Source organism: Ips typographus, linkage group LG12, assembly GCF_016097725.1.
Source record: "Ips typographus isolate SLU linkage group LG12, UJ_Ityp_2.0, whole genome shotgun sequence".
NCBI lineage: Eukaryota > Metazoa > Arthropoda > Insecta > Coleoptera > Curculionidae > Ips > Ips typographus.
In genome coordinates, this window is record NC_138433.1 from 2,254,689 (window position 1) to 2,271,857 (window position 17,169).

At 38.7% G+C, this 17,169-nt stretch overlaps 7 protein-coding genes and 1 long non-coding RNA gene across 8 annotated transcripts in view; 4 read left to right on the plus strand and 4 right to left on the minus strand.

Annotated features, from left to right (window-relative positions):
* wol (Dolichyl-phosphate beta-glucosyltransferase wollknaeuel) overlaps positions 1 to 11,731 on the plus strand; it is a 33,219-nt gene extending 21,488 nt beyond the window's left edge. The window contains exons 4-9 of the mRNA XM_081990456.1: positions 10,446 to 10,545; positions 10,597 to 10,771; positions 10,829 to 11,031; positions 11,091 to 11,202; positions 11,256 to 11,463; positions 11,517 to 11,731. Coding sequence (XP_081846582.1) covers positions 10,446 to 10,545; positions 10,597 to 10,771; positions 10,829 to 11,031; positions 11,091 to 11,202; positions 11,256 to 11,463; positions 11,517 to 11,706 — 988 coding nt within the window. The 3' untranslated portion in view covers positions 11,707 to 11,731. The remainder of the gene's footprint in view (positions 1 to 10,445; positions 10,546 to 10,596; positions 10,772 to 10,828; positions 11,032 to 11,090; positions 11,203 to 11,255; positions 11,464 to 11,516) is intronic.
* Positions 88 to 8,375, minus strand: LOC145736168 (equilibrative nucleoside transporter 3-like). Its single transcript, XM_081990455.1, has 9 exons — positions 8,032 to 8,375; positions 7,815 to 7,981; positions 7,663 to 7,757; positions 7,562 to 7,612; positions 7,264 to 7,508; positions 4,649 to 4,859; positions 4,508 to 4,593; positions 4,254 to 4,450; positions 88 to 1,914 (listed from the first exon to the last, which is right to left on the minus strand). Exons 1-9 carry the CDS (start codon positions 8,236 to 8,238, stop codon positions 1,803 to 1,805), a joined length of 1,371 nt encoding a protein of 456 aa, XP_081846581.1. The 5' UTR covers positions 8,239 to 8,375; the 3' UTR covers positions 88 to 1,802.
* On the minus strand, positions 8,760 to 10,308 carry LOC145736170 (leucine-rich repeat-containing protein 58). The gene is made up of 4 exons (XM_081990457.1): positions 9,832 to 10,308; positions 9,491 to 9,778; positions 9,032 to 9,438; positions 8,760 to 8,977 (listed from the first exon to the last, which is right to left on the minus strand). Exons 1-4 carry the CDS (start codon positions 10,032 to 10,034, stop codon positions 8,805 to 8,807), a joined length of 1,071 nt encoding a protein of 356 aa, XP_081846583.1. The 5' UTR covers positions 10,035 to 10,308; the 3' UTR covers positions 8,760 to 8,804.
* Positions 11,732 to 12,890: 1,159 nt separating the features above from the next.
* Bka (FCF1 rRNA-processing protein Bka) lies at positions 12,891 to 13,711 on the minus strand. The gene is made up of 2 exons (XM_081990463.1): positions 13,575 to 13,711; positions 12,891 to 13,521 (listed from the first exon to the last, which is right to left on the minus strand). Exons 1-2 carry the CDS (start codon positions 13,575 to 13,577, stop codon positions 12,913 to 12,915), a joined length of 612 nt encoding a protein of 203 aa, XP_081846589.1. The 5' UTR covers positions 13,578 to 13,711; the 3' UTR covers positions 12,891 to 12,912.
* Positions 13,712 to 13,895: 184 nt separating this feature from the next.
* Positions 13,896 to 14,781, plus strand: mRpL21 (mitochondrial ribosomal protein L21). Its single transcript, XM_081990464.1, has 4 exons — positions 13,896 to 14,108; positions 14,167 to 14,330; positions 14,382 to 14,538; positions 14,594 to 14,781. Exons 1-4 carry the CDS (start codon positions 13,925 to 13,927, stop codon positions 14,695 to 14,697), a joined length of 609 nt encoding a protein of 202 aa, XP_081846590.1. The 5' UTR covers positions 13,896 to 13,924; the 3' UTR covers positions 14,698 to 14,781.
* On the minus strand, positions 14,724 to 15,977 carry Atg5 (autophagy protein 5). The gene is made up of 5 exons (XM_081990458.1): positions 15,760 to 15,977; positions 15,486 to 15,705; positions 15,300 to 15,424; positions 15,050 to 15,247; positions 14,724 to 14,994 (listed from the first exon to the last, which is right to left on the minus strand). Exons 1-5 carry the CDS (start codon positions 15,902 to 15,904, stop codon positions 14,882 to 14,884), a joined length of 801 nt encoding a protein of 266 aa, XP_081846584.1. The 5' UTR covers positions 15,905 to 15,977; the 3' UTR covers positions 14,724 to 14,881.
* Positions 15,978 to 16,071: 94 nt separating this feature from the next.
* LOC145736186 (uncharacterized) overlaps positions 16,072 to 17,169 on the plus strand; it is a 35,144-nt gene continuing 34,046 nt past the window's right edge. Inside the window, exon 1 of the long non-coding RNA XR_014179850.1 lies at positions 16,072 to 16,212. This is a non-coding gene — a long non-coding RNA (uncharacterized LOC145736186). The remainder of the gene's footprint in view (positions 16,213 to 17,169) is intronic.
* On the plus strand, positions 16,377 to 17,048 carry tko (30S ribosomal protein S12 technical knockout). Its single transcript, XM_081990465.1, has 2 exons — positions 16,377 to 16,597; positions 16,651 to 17,048. The coding sequence occupies exons 1-2, from the start codon at positions 16,462 to 16,464 to the stop codon at positions 16,992 to 16,994; spliced, it is 480 nt and encodes a 159-aa protein (XP_081846591.1). The 5' UTR covers positions 16,377 to 16,461; the 3' UTR covers positions 16,995 to 17,048.

Below are 17,169 nucleotides of genomic sequence, written 5' to 3' on the forward strand. Positions count from 1 at the left end.
TATTAACATATACGGGGCGTGGGTGTTTAGGATGTAATCGGTCGATTTTTCTCTCTCTCGTGCACTGCTAGATTAATTAAAAACAAATTAAATTCAAACTCTCTGTATATACTTTTATAGGGCCAATATTGATTTAATTTGATATGCAGGCGATATTCGGGATGGTTCAACAAACATCTAAATGCAGAGGCGTCATCAACATATACAGAGTAATCACATTGAGTTAAAATATACAGAGTAGACTAGAAAACTTAACAAAACACATACACACAACGAAATGACGTGATAAATGTAGTAGAAACTATAGATGGTTACGTCATTGCATTTCACTTTGATATTTACCGTACATTTCGTAGGAAATGTCAATGGTAGGAAGAGAGAAGCTCTCGACAAAGATAGGAGAAACTACTTTGTAACCGACTCGTTTTATATAACCAAATTCAAACAAAATTGGTATGACGTCAACGCCAACACTGAGGTTTTGCTGTCAGTGTTTTTACAGAACCCTTGTAAGGTTTAGACGGCTTCTAGAGGCCTCTGGCAATGTTTGAAAGGTTTCCAGAAGTATTTAAAGGTCTGTGACATTCTAAAGGTCAAAAATAAGCGAGTTATTCGCTGTTGCGCTGATAAATGTCAAATTCCGGCCAATAATCGTCTTTGACAGTTCATAAATCAGTTATTTGACATTTTTACCTTAGACACTACTTAGGGAGGTCAAAAAAGCTGTCAGTCACGTCACAACTGTCAAAACAGGAACGTGGAGCTGTTAAAGTCACAATCCTAATTTCCGTTAAGCGAAATGGATTTTATAAGTTTATGGACTGGTTTTTGACAGTTGTGACGTCACTTTCGAGTTAAGAAGTGTCTTAACGTCTTGTGACAGCTGTCAACCATGTCATAACTGTCAAAATTAGCCTCAAACAACAATGTGGAACTGTAAAATTGAAAGTTTTAAATTCCTTTAAACGAAATGGATTTTATAGCTTCATGGACTGGTTTTTGACAGTTGTGACGTCACTGTCGAGTTAAAAAGTATCCCAAAGTCACGTGACAGCTGTCAACTACGTCACAACTGGGAAAATTGGCCCTAAACAGGAACGTGGAACTGTAAAATTGAAAGTTTTAAATTCCGTTAAACGAAATGGACTTTATAGCTTCATGAACTGGTTTCTGACAGTTGTGACGTCACTGTCGAGTTAAGAAGTATCCCAAAGTCACGTGACAGCTGTCAACTACGTCACAACTGTCAAAACTAGCTTCAAACAACAATGTGGAGCTGTAAAATTGAAAGTTTTAAATTCCGTTAAGCGAAATGGATTTTATAGCTTCATTGACTGGTTTTTGACAGTTGTGACGTCACTGTCGAGTTAAGAAGTGTCCTAATGTCACGTGACAGCTGTCAACTACGTCACAACTGTGAAAACTAGCCTCAATACAACAATGTGGAACTGTAAAATTGAAAGTTTTAAATTCCTTTAAACGAAATGGATTCTATAGCTTCATGGACTGGTTTGTGACAGTTGTGACGTCACTGTCAAGCTAAAAAGTGTCCTAACGTCACGTGACAGCTGTCAAAACGCAACTAAACTGTCTTTAACAGCAAACATCCGAATTATTTGACATTTTCACGTTTCGGATACTGGTAGGGGCTTTCCGGGGAGAGGGGGGGGTTTTGCAGCGCTTTGGCAACCTTGCCAAGTTTTTCTCTGACGTCATCGCAATTTTAGTTGATTTTCGGTGTTTTAGTAGTTTTTCCAAATTTACAGATTTATAAAATCGCGTCTTTTACAGTCATGTTTTGCCTACAGCAACTTAACCATAAGCAAACTGATCGCAGATCCAAGAGCTAGTCCCACGCCCATAAACACCGTCATCATTAGGGAGGCTGTCTCTTTTTCCACGTCATCCACTTTCCTGTCAAAAAAACACAAAAAATTTGTCATTGCTATAGTTTGCCCGGTTTGTACAGCAAAATGACACAACACACAGTTTTCAGCTTGTAACTCCCTTAATAGGCCCTTTAGGGCAAAAATGATTTGAAGCTAATTTGTAGAGAGTGAAATTCCCTACAACTCTCCTTATTAGCAATTTTGCGGTAACTCTTCAAATAACGGAGCCATGCTCCGTTGAAGTTACACTATGCAGTTACTGAAACACTTTAGTGCATTGAAAACAGTTTTCAGTTTGTCACATGCTAATTAAACTGATTTTCCATTGAAACGCTTTTCCTGCACAAATGAGAGGTTTAAAACAGTTTGAGAACCACTGGTGACATTCTGGAGGTTCACTGTAAGCTGAAACGTCAAAAAACAGTTTGACAACCATTGATTTTTCACTCATTTCACTCAAAAAATTGCAATTAAACTGATTTTCCATTGAAACGCTTCAAAAATTCACCCAGTCTATACAGGGTGTCCGAAAAATTTGAAATTTTCAAGAGTGATACCTTAAAGTACGTACTATTATCGACCAGAGTTTCGTCAAGCTCGGATCATCAGGAACCGAGTTATGCACTGTACATTTTCCAGGGTCCCAAATTTGCTTAGACTAAATTTAAAAATTCACCCAGTCTATACAGGGTGTCCGAAAAATTTGAAATTTTCAAGAGTGATACCTTAAAGTACGTACTATTATCGACCAGAGTTTCGTCAAGCTCGGATCATCAGGAACCGAGTTATGCACTGTACATTTTCCAGGGTCCCAAATTTGCTTAGACTAAATTTAAAAATTCACCCAGTCTATACAGGGTGTCCGAAAAATTTGAAATTTTCAGGAGTGATACCCCAAAGTGCGTACTATTATCGACCAGAGTTTCGTCACGGTCGCATCATCAGACCGCCATTATTATATATTTGTTGCATAAATTTGCATTTTATCCAGCGAAACATCTTCATATAAGTGATATATTCGAATTTTTTTCCGCCACGTAAATATTAAAAAAAATATATTAAATAATTTATGATACAGGGTGATTCATATACCAGCAAAGTCGTTAAAAATACACCGAAATGTTGGAAAAGTGGGAAATATTAATTTTAGTCGTTAAGGTCGATTTTTGTTTGCTGAAACTAGTGGTTTTAATGGAAAATCCCATTAAGTGGATAACACGTTTCAAGGCAATTTCACCCTTAACGACTGAGTTGTCATTATTAATTTTCCTGCATGATAATCTGGTACTGTGCCTGATGATGTGCGTGGTTACGGTCGAAACGTCCGCAAAAATTAAAAATGAAAGGTTTCTTGCTCTAATCGACTGTTGAACTCTCTCTCTGGTGAATGATACAATGAAAAATTGAGCAAAAAATATTGGTTAACTTTGACGCCCTCTAGCGGCCAAACTGTTTAATCAATCATGCAATGTTGCCACATCTTTGGAAAGCCCATTTCATTGGCTATCCATTGACGTATAAATATTCATACCTTGTCAATCAATTAAGAGAGTTATTCAGGTTCAAACGAAACAGTGCAGGTAAATTTGAGAAAATAGTTTGGTTCACTTTGAAGCCCTCTAGCAGCCAAACTGTTTAATCAATCATGCAATGTTGCCACATCTTTGGAAAGCCCATTTCATTGGCTATCCATTGACGTATAAATATCGATACCTTGTCAGTCAAATAAGAGAGTTATTCAGGTTTAAACAAAACAATGCATGAACTTTGGACTGAAAAGTTTGGTTAACTTTGAAGCCCTCTAGCGGCCAAACTGTCTAATCAATCATGCAATGTTGCCACATCGTTGGAAAGCCCATTTTATTGGCTATCCATTGACGTATAAATATTTATACCTTGTCAGTCAAATAAGACAGTTATTTAGGTTTAAACAAAACAGTGCATGTAAATTTGAGAAAAAAGTTTGGTTAACTTTGAAGCCATCTAGCGGCCAAACTGTCTAATCAATCATGCAATGTTGCCATATTGTTGGAAAGCCCATTTCATTGGCTATCCATTGACGTATAAATATCCATACTTTGTCAGTCAAATAAGAGAGTTATTCAGATTGCGGTAACTCCTCAAATAACGGAGCTACGCTAATGCAGTTACTGAAACCCTCTATAGTGCATTGAAGACAGTTTTCAGCTTGTAACTCCCTTAATAGGCCCTTTAGGGCAAAAATGCTTTGAAGCTAATTTGTAGAGAGTGAAATTCCCTACAACTCTCCTTCTTTACACTTTTGCGGTAACTCTTCAAATAACGGAGCTACGCTCTGTTGAAGTTACACTTTGCTGTAAAAACCAGGCATTAGTTTAAACCTACCTGGGGGCTAAAATAGCCGTTATATTAGCCAAATATCCGTTACTAATGGCGCATATAAACAATATGAGTATGTATTGGTAGTCTTTCTTGAAAACCACCGCCCAATAGTAACGAGGTTGGGCGTTGCACAACATCAACAAAGGAATAAACACAAAACGAGCCAAACTGAGAATCAAAATTACACTCTCTTGATTGGGCTAAAAAATTAAGTTTTTTTGGTAAAAAATAAAACAAATTTCAAGTTAAAAACTTACTTTCTGCAGTTTTCCGGCAGCAATTCGCCCCAAATAGTCCCCAATACTGAACAGTAAATACGTCACAGTGGGTACAAAGTACACATCTTCAAAAGAAAAATTGATTGAAGTTGGTCAAAAAATAGTTTGGGGCACACAAACCGTTCCATTTGTGTCCATTTCCACGTCCTTCGGACTCAATAAGCACAGTGACACCAGGATAAACACTCAAAGTGATGGCAAACACCAAAAACATGGACAAACCGTACGTCCAGGTCTTTTTCAGTACTACTCTGGTGGATATTATAGGCAGGGCCCCAGATGAGGTACTACCAAATTCGGATACGTTCAAAAATTTGTCCTCGATGTGATACTGAAATATTGTACAGGATAATTCAAAATTTCTACTCTTGTTTTTCTAAAAAAATTGACAGAGCAAAATTGGGCCTTCCCCCATGATTTAAAACACAATTTAGTTCCTGATTTGGGTATTTGGGCAATTAAGGACCTGCACTTTTCACTGAGACCAGTAAATTGAATGTAAAAAGCAGAGCCGTACTCTAAATTTGTTAGAAAACATCCTGGTTTCAGTGAAATTGAGATAACCAAACTGAAAACACACTCAACTGACATGATACACAGTTTAGTTCCTAATTTGGGTATTTGGGCAATTACGGACCTGCAATTTTCACTGGGACCAGTAAAATGAATGTAAAAAGCAGGGCCGTACTCTAAATTTGTTAGAAAAAGTCCTGGTTTCAGTGAAACTGAGATAATCAAACTGAAAGTGACTGAAAACACATTCAACTGACATGACACCCAGTTTAGTTACTAATTTGGGTATTTGGGCAATTACGGACCTGCAATTTCACTGAAACCAGTAAATTGAATGTAAAAAGCAGGGCCGTACTCTAAATTTGTTAGAAAAAGTACTGGTTTCAGTGAAACTGAGATAATCAAACTGAAAGTGACTGAAAACACACTCAACTGTCATGACACACAGTTTAGTTCCTAATTTGGGTATTTGGGCAATTACGGACCTGCAATTTTCACTGGGACCAGTAAATTGAATGTAAAAAGCAGGGCCGTACTCTAAATTTGTTAGAAAAAGTCCTCGTTTCAGTGAAACTGAGATAATCAAACTGAAAGTGACTGAAAACACAATTTAGTTCTTAATTTGGGTATTTGGGCAATTACGGACCTGCAATTTTCACTGGAACCAGTAAAATGAATGTAAAAAGCAGGGCCGTACTCTAAATTTGTTAGAAAACATCCTGGTTTCAGTGAAATTGAGATAACCAAACTGAAAACACACTCAACTGTCATGACACACAGTTTAGTTCCTAATTTGGGTATTTGGGCAATTACGGACCTGCAATTTTCACTGAGACCAGTAAATTGAATGTAAAAAGCAGGGCCGTACTCTAAATTTGTTATAGAAAGTCCTGGTTTCAGTGAAACTGAGATAATCAAACTGAAAATGACTGAAAACACACTCAACTAACATGACACACAGTTTAGTTCCTAATTTGGGTATTTGGGCAATTACGGACCTGCAATTTTCACTGGAACCAGTAAAATGAATGTAAAAAGCAGGGCCGTACTCTAAATTTGTTAGAAAAAGTCCTGGTTTCAGTGAAACTGAGATAATCAAACTGAAAGTGACTGAAAACACACTCAACTGTCATGACACACAGTTTAGTTCCTAATTTGAGTATTTGGGCAATTACGGACCTGCAATTTCCCTGAGACCAGTAAATTGAATGTAAAAAGCAGGGCCGTACTCTAAATTTGTTAGAAAATGTCCTGGTTTCAGTGAAACTGAGATAATCAAACTGAAAATGACTGAAAACACACTCAACTAACATGACACACAGTTTAGTTCCTAATTTGAGTATTTGGGCAATTACGGACCTGCAATTTCCCTGAGACCAGTAAATTGAATGTAAAAAGCAGGGCCGTACTCTAAATTTGTTAGAAAAAGTCCTGGTTTCAGTGAAACTGAGATAATCAAACTGAAAACACACTCAACTGACATAACACACCATTTAGCTTGTATTTTCGGTATTTGGGCAATTACGGACCTGCATTTTTTACTGGGACCAGTAAATTGAATGTAAAAAGCAGGGCCGTACTCTAAATTTGTTAGAAAATGTCCTGGTTTCAGTGAAACTGAGATAATCAAACTGAAAATGACTGAAAACACACTCAACTAACATGACACACAGTTTAGTTCCTAATTTGGGTATTTGGGCAATTACGGACCTGCAATTTTCACTGAGACCAGTAAATTGAATGTAAAAAGCAGGGCCGTACTCTAAATTTGTTAGAAAAAGTACTGGTTTCAGTGAAACTGAGATAATCAAACTCAAAGCGGCTGAAAACACAATTTAGTTCCTAATTTGGGTATTTGGGCAATTACGGACCTGCAATTTTCGCTGAGACCAATAAATTGAATGTAAAAAGCAGGGTCGTACTCTAAATTTGTTAGAAAAAGTCTTGACTTCAGTGAAACTGAGATAATCAAACTGAAAGTGACTGAAAACACAATTTAGTTCCTGATTTGGGTATTTGGACAATTACGGACCTGCAATTTTCACTGGAACCAGTAAAATGAATGTAAAAAGCAGGGCCGTACTCTAAATTTGTTAGAAAACATCCTGATTTCAGTGAAACTGCGATAATCAAACTGAAAGTGGCTGAAAACAACTTTTGCTGTATCCACCACAGTGAACATTTTATCTCTTCATTATTTTAAGCTCAATACCAACACTTACCTTATAAAATACAGTTTTGGTCAGAACAACGTACAAAACTATAGAAAAAATGATAGTCAAGTTTCCAATTATGAAATAAACCAGTGCACTGTGGGTGGAAGAAGCGCCAATGGCCAAAGACACAATTTCGGCGGCAGCTGCAAAAATACCACCCAAAGCTTGGCCCCCTATGGTGGCTGTAATGTAGACGGGCGAAAAATTGCCTACTATACCAAAAACACTCCCAGAAAGAATTGCACTGCACACTACAAGTAATTTATTTTTTGGTTTTTTACTAACTTTTGCTCCTAAAACTCACCGTTAAGCAAAACTATAACAGTCAAAGTGGTGAGGAAAAACAGGTACTGCCCTAAAAAACTATAGTTTTCAAATTTGAAATTCCCCAAGTGAATCACTTACATTGATCAGTGTCGACAAGAACAAACACTAAAGTAACCAGCATAAGACACAACATGGCCAGTAGAGAGCCTAGGATACGTTTGTTGGCTGATATTCTAGCAAAATTAACCCAAATTATTCACCGTTTACCTGCACAAACCAAAAAAACATACCTGCGGCTTATAGCGGCATTTAAAATCAAAAACAACAAACTTGGAATGGCCGAAGCCACTGTAATGTACGAAGTAAACTCAGCCTGTAATGGAGTTTTGTTTTGCACCAAACTACCACTGATTGTACTGTTGTGAATGTGGACGTTTCGAAACTTGTACATCCAGTACTAAAACTCTCCCTTAGAATACTGGTTATGCTCGTATTTGGTTCACTTACATCATTGGCGGTTACGTAGAAGTTCCACGGTAGTAAACTCACCACTCCCAGCACATAGAAAATCAGGTAAACTGTGTGAAACTTGTCTTTGGGTTCTGTGGGCTTGAACAGGGGTTTGTCGTCCCTCTCCCTTAGACTGTTGTGGATGTCGTTTTCCTCGTTTTCCGAGTCGTATTGCAGCAAAGGGGTGGTGTTGATGGAGGTCATGATTGGAAATTTACAAAAGTAAACAAAACAGCTTTTCTATTATTTCATTGTGTTTTTTTTTTTTTAATGAAAACACAACTTGTTTAGTATTGATGTGGTAAATGTCAAAATCAGCTGCCGCGACATCTGTCAGTCTGTCAAAATGTTTAGGATTGATCACATGACCACTTTCTAAGCAACTCTGATTCATGTCACGTGATCTGCCGCTTAATTGTTTGCCATCGTTGTCTAGCTTATTAACTCCCGGCGGGTCTCTTTTCTTACCACTAATGCTTGTTGGCACCTTCACCATTCGTCTAGAATTAATTATACGGTACTTTTCCCAAAAAATAAGACATTTTTTTCGATATTTCTACTGAGAGAAAAGTATTTACCAGGGGTGTAACTAGGGAACTTCAAAATTTGTGTCAAAGTTTTTAGATTGGGCGTTCTAGGCCGATTTTCTCAGTTATAAACAATCATGGGTTTCCAGATTGTTTTGTCAAAGGACAGTTGTGACGTCTGTCAAAAATTTCATAGAGTTAAAAATCACAAAAGTTAGTTTAATATAAGCAAAACAACAGGACTTAACCCAATAATACTTTTTTCATTAAATAGTTTCGATGAGATCGGTCCGAATTACGACTTGAAGGCACTTTGGCGCATTTCGAAGAGCACAAATACTGCAACAGCGGTATCCGGTACTTGCCGCAAAAGTCCACAAATTTAATGTGTTCCACTCGATTATCAAAGTACACCCCTGGAATTGAAACTATTTAGTCACCTGACTGCCAGAGAGTGTCAGTTAGAGTACCTTTACAGTGGGGATTGACGCATCTGTGTGCCGATTCCAGGTAAACTTTCAGTGTCCGTGGAATTTCCTGGGGTTCCACTTCTATGTTGTACAGTTTGAGTGTCCGCGCGGACAGTTCCAGCAAACTGGCCGGTTGATAGGTTATGTCGCTGACAAATTGGACGATTAATGGATTGTCCCTTAAGCTCAGTTCGGACAGGTTCTTCAAAGCTATGATTTCCGGTGGTAGAGTGCGCAAACGGTTTTTGTGCAACAGTAACGATTTCAGGCACAGCAGATTCGCTATATTAGCTGGGAGACTTTCGATTTGGTTGTCGCAGAGAACCAAAGCTTGTAAATTGGTCAGTGAACCCACGGAAAGTGGAAGTTCGGTGATTTGATTGCCACCCAAAGACAATACCTGCAAACTGTAGTAGAATTTAATCAGGGAAACTTCAGTGAAAATGGGCTTGTAAATACTGTTTGAGCTTCCGGACATCTTTGGAAACATTCTTCATTCCGTTTCCGCCCAAATAGAGAAACTTCAAGTTGTGGAAATCCAGAACTTGTTCTGGAAACTCAGAAAGTGAGTTTCCACTCAAATTTAGCTCCTTCAAAGAGTGACACTGGCTGAATTCTTTTGGTAAACCGTTGTTGTTTAGTTGGTTGTTTTTTGCTATTAAATTGGTGAGTTGGCAGTACTGGAACAGGTCAGGCAGGGAGGTTAACCCATTGTTGCTCAGATCCAAAATTTTCAGGTTGGTGCACCTGTTGTAGGATTTGTGTTCATTTTGTACATAAAATTTGTAGTGTAAAATTACCTGAACAAATTGGCAGGTACATAACTGAGTTCGTTGTGATGTAAAATGACTTTTTCCACGTCCGAGTACTTCTTTTGGTCGTTCTGGCCGTAGTCCTCCAGGTACTGTTGGATACTTTTGGATTCGCGTAGTAAATAGGCCAAATCGATCACTTTACCCAACTCACTATCACTACCACTACTGTCCGAAGTGTAGTTTTCCATGTTTCTTACTAAACTACATCAAAAAGGCCACCAACCGAGAAGTTCAAATTAATAAGGATTGTTATTATGTTTGATTTTGATAAGGCGAACGACCTTTGCTCCCCCCATTAAAACAAGCACGCAATTGTCTACACAGTGTTAACGAGGAAGTTTTCATTATTGTTGAATTTTTCTGTTACTCGTGAGGCAATTTTCTAACAACCACTGAAATAAAGATAAGATTATCTCTTGAGAAAACTAGTCAAACTAGAAAAATCACTCCAAAACTGAAGTGTATTGTGAGTTGCATAACAACAATACTCTGACTGATTGGTCAAAAAAATTTTGACCAATCACAAACCGCAACGCGGTTTGACATTTGTCTAGTTGACACGTAAACAAACATAACCTAACAAAGTTTTTATTTATCAGAGCCAGTAAAATTTCCAATAAAAATGCTATCACAACCATAATGGATGTTACGTACTGGTTGTTTGTGGGCTCTGCCTTGGCTTTTTCCCTTTTACTAGCGGTAAGTTAGCCCACCTGGTAAAAACGACGTTTATTAAGTGTTTTGTGTCAGTTGTGCCTAATCGTAATCGCCTCCTCCCAACCCTACCCGGTAATCAAACGCTCCAAAAAGGAAAAACACTTTTACAACCCCACCACCGGAGAAAACCAGGCATTCCCTTCAATCGAGGATGCTCCTACAATTAATTTAAGCGTGGTGGTACCAGCCTACAATGAGGAGCAACGCTGTAAGTACCCAAACAAGTTATACGCTTCATAAGGCTGAATTTTTTGTTTTTGCTTAGTAAGCCCTATGCTGGATGAGTGTTTGGGGTTCCTGGAGGAACGCACCTTGCAAGGTTATAAATATGAGGTTATAATTGTTAGTGATGGTAGTACTGATAAGACAGTCAGAGAGGCGTTAAAGTACTCAGAAAAGTATGGCAGTGACAAGGTTAGGGTGCTTGAGCTGGAGAGGAATCGGGGTAAAGGTGGGGCAGTCAGACTGGTAATTTTTTTGATTTTCCTGGTTTCTGTGTGAAATTTAAGTTTGTGACACCATAAAAGGGTATGTTGAGTACTCGAGGGGAGATGCTCTTGTTTGCGGATGCTGATGGGGCTACTAAATTCGCCGACTTGGTTAAACTGGAGGAGGCACTTAAACCTTTACCCCCCGATGGTATTTTTGGTGTGACATAACCTTAACTTTCCTTCATTTTTAATCGGTTGCAGTGCAGGTTGTTTGTGTGGGTTCTAGGGCCCATTTAGAGCAAGAGGCAATCGCCAGCCGTACTTTCTTCAGAACTGTCTTAATGTACGGTTTTCATTTTCTTGTCCGGTTGTTTGCTGTCAATTCTGTCAAAGACACTCAGTGTGGATTTAAGTTGTTTACCCGGACAGCCGCCAGGAGGCTTTTTTACAGTTTACACGTGGAAAGATGGTATTTACACCTTTATGATGTTTTTGGTAGGGTTTTTCTTCAATTTTTTATAGGGCCTTTGATGTGGAACTGCTGTTGATTGCCAGCAAACTGAAAATGCCAATTTTTGAGGTTTCAGTCAATTGGACTGAAATTGAAGGGTCCAAAATCACTCCAGTATGGAGTTGGATTCAAATGGGGCTTGATTTAGGTTTAATTTGGTTAAGACATACTTTAGGAGCCTGGAAAATTAAGGAAAACTAATAAATAAACTTTGTTGACAAAGTAATCCAGTGTTGTCAACCTTCAATTTCTCCAAAACTGTTTGCCAAATTTCACTAAAATTCCCCAAATTTTTTTTTGGTTACAAAATAGTGTTAACAAGAGAATTTCATCCTCTACAGGATTGTCTTAAAGTGTTTTTGCCTTTAAAGGCCTCCTTAAGGAGTTACAAGGTAAAAAGTTGTGGGTTACAATATTTTATACTATACTATTTTATACACTGCGTTCAAAGTGTCAAAAGTCAGTTAAATCAAATGGGACACCCTGTATATTGTTACGTCATTCGATTCTGCTCGTCCAGAGCTACGCGGTGACCCAAAAAAGTCTCGACAAAAGTGTCTGGTTTCTGAGATATTTGAGGTTAAAGTTAAACTTTGCTCGGTGAAGAAAGTGACGTCACTGCGTTCAAAGTGTCAAAAGTCACTTAAATCAAATGGGACACCCTGTATATTGTTACGTTATTTGATTCTGCGCGTCCAGAGCTACACGGTGACCCAAAAAAGTCTCAACAAAAAGTGTCTGGTTTCCGAGATATTTGAGGTTAAAGTTAAACTTAGCTCGGTGAAGAAAATGACGTCACTGCGTTCAAAGTGTCAAAAGTCACTTAAATCAAATGGGACACTATATATATTGTTGCGTCATTCGATTCTGCTTTTCCAGAGCTACGTGGTGACCCAAAAAAGTCCACACAAAAAGTGTCTGGTTTCCGAGATATTTGAGGTTAAAGTTAAACTTAGCTCGGTGAAGAAAGTGACGTCGTTGCGTTCAAAGTGTCAGAAGTCACTTAAATCAAATGGGACACCCTGTATATTGTTACGTCATTCGATTCTGCTCGTCCAGAGCTACGCGGTGACCCAAAAAAGTCCACACAAAAAGTGTCTGGTTTCCGAGATATTTGAGGTTAAAGTTAAACTTTGCTCGGTGAAGAAAGTGACGTCGTTGCGTTCAAATTGTCAGAAGTCACTTAAATCAAATGGGACACCCTGTATATTGTTACGTTATTTGATTCTGCGCGTCCAGAGCTACATGGTGACCCAAAAAAGTCTCAACAAAAAGTGTCTGGTTTCTGAGATATTTGAGGTTAAAGTTAAACTTAGCTGGGTGAATCCATTTAAGGCTTCTAATTGCATTTTACACCTTCAAAAAATAAAAAAAAAACAAATAAATACACATTGTCAACAAATTTAATTAAGTTTTTGGGGCTCCATAAGCATCCGGCATCCTTTCAATGGTATATCGATGTTGCGACACATACATTATTGGAACCCCTGGAATCTTCCGAATCCTCCTCTTTAAGTCCTTGTCATTTGTGGCAACAATGTAACACTTATGCTGCGTTACTCTCTGCACTAAACAATCATCAGCGTAAGTACCTTTATGCATACAGTGAATCCTCTCGAAACGTGGATCCTTAATAATCCTCAAAGCCACCTTGTATTTTTGTCCTAATTTCTCCAATTCCCCCAGTACACAATCGGTGATGTACGGTACACATTTGGCATACAGACAGTCCATCATGTTTTGCATGATATCCAGCTTGTTTTTGATTGAAAAATTGATGAAATTCGTGTCCACCAAAATGTGATAAGGGGGCCCCAATTGGGTGTTGTACTGGAAGAATAGTGCTGAACTGACTTGGGGCGCTTCGTGCACTTTGAGCTGGTGCGGGTCTTCGGGTTTTTTCTTTTTTGGGGCCGCCCTCAAGGCGGCTTTAATGCGGGGGTCGCTGGGGCTTATCATGTTTTTCATTTTGGCGAAACGTTTCACAGCTATTTTACGGGTTTTCTTCGTTTTTCCCTGCAAAACAATAACTAATCAAGTTAAAATTGATTAATTTAATGGTAACTTACCATTATTTTTGTTTAAATCACCCTGAAAACCTCAACTTTCCTATTGCCTGCACAGCAAAGTAAAACACAACAAAAAGTGAGGTTAGGTTAGTTAAGTATGTTGCCAACTCTACTAAAAATTTTAAAAAATAGTCACGTGACCTTTAGGATATGTCCACAATGGCGTATTTGGGCAAATTTGTGAACTGTAGGCTAGTTTGTCTAGCTAAAAGCTGCTTTTTTTACTAACTCTTTATTACTTAATGGAAAACCAGAAATTTTAAGCTATGGTGTGACACTGGCAACACTGCGTGCAACAAACCTAACCTACGATTTCTGTCAACTGTCAAAAACTTAACCTTTGCAAGAAGATGGCGAATATTTTGCCCAGACTTTTTAATTTTGCCAAATTTTCACTAAACACTGGTCAACTACACTCAAAACAAGCAATTTTACCAAACTCCCTAATCAATACACTGTCAAAATGCAATTATTCAAGCCAACCCACCCCCTATGAAATAGTGGACGAAGGCCAGGACTACAAACTAGTCAAAGGTAAGGGTCAAAAACTAGCCACCAGAGCCCCCTGTAACCTGCTTGCGCTATTCCACAGAAACCCTGGAAAAACTCAACAATTTAATAGCAAACTCGCGGCAAGGAAGACTGTTTTCAGTGGTCCATGTGGGTGGTAAACAGCACAAAATCACTGAAGGGGATGTGATTATAGTGGAAGGCTACTGGCCACCAGAATGTGGCGAAAAAATCGTTTTAAACAAGGTTTAAAGCACATTCACAGCTTAACAATGCCCCTGACCGGATAGTTTTAAGGTTTTGTTAGCTGGTGGGGAGAGTTTCACTTTAGTTGGACGGCCAGTGATTCAGGAAGGTTTGGTCAATGTAGAGGCTACGGTAATAGAAAAAACACTGTCCCACACTAAAACCCACTTCAGGAAAAAGAGAAGGAAGCAGTACACTCGAATTCACTGTAAGTGTATTGAATTTTGTTTGGTGTAAAATTAGGGAAAATTTTTTTTTCGCAGTTTACAAGGTTCCACAAACCTTCTTAAGGATTAATTCGATTAGTGTTAGTGGGGAAGTTGGTAATCCTCCTGAAGTGAGAGGACTTGAGAAAGTGATTTTTTAGTGAAAAGGGGACAAAAAATGCAAAAATCACTTACTTTCCTAAATTTATTAGAAAAATCTAATTAAAAGTACATACTAAGCACAATCACATTTTTTCCCTGGTTTCCAATCACCTGTCCTCCAGCGGCCATTTCAACATCACGTGACAGCCCCATTCATTAACTAAGCGCAATCATCTGACAGGTTTACAAGGAAACAACACATAAATGCAAAAAATTGTCTGGATAACTTAAATGCTCAGACATCCACTGTAGTGGAGTGTCCAAAGGGGGAATCAGTCCGTGTGTTTTAACCACAACTGGAAAAAACCACTCTAAAGCCACTTTTTGGGGCAATTTAAGGCTGATTTTTACCCTCTGTTTTGCCCGGGAACATTTCAGCTAGTAAATCCTTTAGTGTAGTTTTACTGCCATTTTCCTTTACCGGTTTAATCAATTTTTGCCGGTAAACATCCTCGAAATAACACCGAAACGGAATGTATTTGAAGTGATTATTTTCTCCAGAAAGTTCCATTAATTTCCGGTTTACCGCCCAAAATTGATCGAATTTATCTGGATAGGATAAGTGTCAATAACAGGGTGAGGTTAGGTGCAGTGTACAAACCATTTTGAAGCCCTAACCATAACTGGTTGTGGTCTTTTTTCTGCATATTAGTGGCAATTTGTCCTCTATGCTTTAATACATCAGCCTCCTTAATACATGACATAAAGTAGGCTTCAACTGTTTCTCTACAAATTTGCGTTGTGATTGGTCAAAAATTGAATTAGTTTTGACCAATCAGAGACTTACTTGTTACTAAACCTGTATATTTTGGTTTCTGGAAATTTATCAAAGTGCACTGTAATCACCCAGGGTAAGGTTTCAGTGTCAGTGTCCACCAACAAGTCGTACAACACTCCAATAGGAAAATGCCACTTCATGGGTTGTCCATTGTACTCCAGCCACATTTCCTGGTCTTGTTTGTCGGTGGAGATGTGTTTTTGGAAGTGTTTACGCACTTTGTCGGTCACTGAAGCAAGAGCGGTAGTAACGATCAAAAAAACCCCAAAAACGGGCGACTTACCGAGTGGAAAGTAACTTAAACGGGGCACCATCAGGTAGAACGGGTCCGGTTGCTGCAGGTCGGCCACTTCGTCCGGGTCTAATTTGAAGCAAACGGGGAGTTTGCCCTCCCACACCTCGCGCAAAACCTCCCGATCGCTTGCCATGGGGCTGTTTTAAGTCACTAACTGCTGAAAACATCAATAATTGGGGAATTGTTTATGTTTTCTTGTCAACTGTCAAAAGTCATTATTAGCTAAGTTGGAAAAGAAGAATTTTGACAGTTCCCGGTTTGTCATTTCCACAGTATAACCTAACAATTTAGGTTATGGTTGTTTTAGCCGGAAAAACACTGAAATTCCTACTAATTATCTGATAAATCAATGTATTTGTGAGTGAAAGTGTATCAGTGATTATCACCAATGAATTTCCTGCAGAAATACGTGGGCAGTGTGGGGCTTGAAAACAGTGCAAGGTAGGTCGTAATTTTTTAAAATAATCAAAAGGGGGCTACCATATTGTCCTGTGTAACTTCCCGATTGTTTCCCATGGGGCTGTTTAGTCATTAATTGCGATTTAATGAGGAAAACCACAAAAATTAGTTGTCTATGTTTTTCTTACGACTGTCAAACGTCACTCAGTATAGTATATAACCTAACAATTTAGTTAGGTTACATTTTAGCAGAAAAATTAACTAATTTGTGAGTGAAAGTGATTAAAAACAATGAATTTCCTAAAAAAAATCATGGGCAGTGTATCCCCTAGGATTTATCCAAATCCACAAAGGGGGCTTGTATCCAACATGGTAAAAACCTTGGACTCCTCCCTACTAGACCGATTTGCTGGTTTAACAGTGCAAGGTAAGGCCCCCAAAGGCGACAAAGCCCAACCTAACCTAATTCTAACCAACCAGACAGACCGGCCTCATCACTAGCTCGAATGCACCGAACGGGGCCCCATGTAAAACCCCGTAGGCCTAAACGCCCGCTAGACGGCAACCCGTTCATGAAAGGGGTGGTACTGAAGACGGTGATAAAAAAACCCAAAAAACCAAACTCGGCCAATAGGAAATGCGTGCTGGTACGCCTGTCCAATGGCAAGGAAATGGTTGCCTACATTCCTGGTATCGGACACAACCTCCAGGAGCACAACATCGTCCTGTGTAGAGTGGGACGTGTCCAGGACTGTCCCGGAGTGAAACTGAAGTGTGTTAGAGGCAAATACGATTTGGCTCATGTAATTAAGCAGGTTAAATGATTTTTAGATTGTATGTAGACAAAAGTAAAATAAAAATTTTATAAAAATTTATAATTTGTGTGACTCACGTAGACACTTTCTGGCAGCTTTTAGACGTTTCTAGATATTCTGGAATGTTTTAGAAACTTCTGGAAGGTTCTGAATGCTTTTCAGAGTTCATAGAAGTTCTGGAAGC

Excerpts from the sequence above, each read along its gene's own strand:
- LOC145736168 (XM_081990455.1), bottom strand. The coding sequence starts at position 8,238 with ATGACCTCCATCAACACCACCCCTTTGCTGCAATACGACTCGGAAAAC. Across the intron at positions 7,982-8,031 it reads TCTACGTAACCGCCAATGAT|TACTGGATGTACAAGTTTCG; the intron begins GTAAGTGAACCA and ends GGAGAGTTTTAG. Across the intron at positions 4,594-4,648 it reads AAATGGACACAAATGGAACG|ATGTGTACTTTGTACCCACT; the intron begins GTTTGTGTGCCC and ends TTTCTTTTGAAG.
- Atg5 (XM_081990458.1), bottom strand. The coding sequence starts at position 15,904 with ATGGCAAGCGATCGGGAGGTTTTGCGCGAGGTGTGGGAGGGCAAACTC. Across the intron at positions 15,706-15,759 it reads TTTAAGTTACTTTCCACTCG|TGACCGACAAAGTGCGTAAA; the intron begins GTAAGTCGCCCG and ends CTCTTGCTTCAG. Across the intron at positions 15,425-15,485 it reads ATATACAGGTTTAGTAACAA|AGAAACAGTTGAAGCCTACT; the intron begins GTAAGTCTCTGA and ends GCAAATTTGTAG.
- mRpL21 (XM_081990464.1), top strand. The coding sequence starts at position 13,925 with ATGGCGAATATTTTGCCCAGACTTTTTAATTTTGCCAAATTTTCACTA. Across the intron at positions 14,109-14,166 it reads GGACTACAAACTAGTCAAAG|AAACCCTGGAAAAACTCAAC; the intron begins GTAAGGGTCAAA and ends GCTATTCCACAG. Across the intron at positions 14,539-14,593 it reads GCAGTACACTCGAATTCACT|TTTACAAGGTTCCACAAACC; the intron begins GTAAGTGTATTG and ends TTTTTTTCGCAG.
- tko (XM_081990465.1), top strand. The coding sequence starts at position 16,462 with ATGAATTTCCTAAAAAAAATCATGGGCAGTGTATCCCCTAGGATTTAT. Across the intron at positions 16,598-16,650 it reads TGCTGGTTTAACAGTGCAAG|ACAGACCGGCCTCATCACTA; the intron begins GTAAGGCCCCCA and ends CTAACCAACCAG.
- LOC145736170 (XM_081990457.1), bottom strand. The coding sequence starts at position 10,034 with ATGGAAAACTACACTTCGGACAGTAGTGGTAGTGATAGTGAGTTGGGT. Across the intron at positions 9,779-9,831 it reads GTACCTGCCAATTTGTTCAG|GTGCACCAACCTGAAAATTT; the intron begins GTAATTTTACAC and ends ATCCTACAACAG. Across the intron at positions 8,978-9,031 it reads CGTCAATCCCCACTGTAAAG|GGGTGTACTTTGATAATCGA; the intron begins GTACTCTAACTG and ends TTTCAATTCCAG.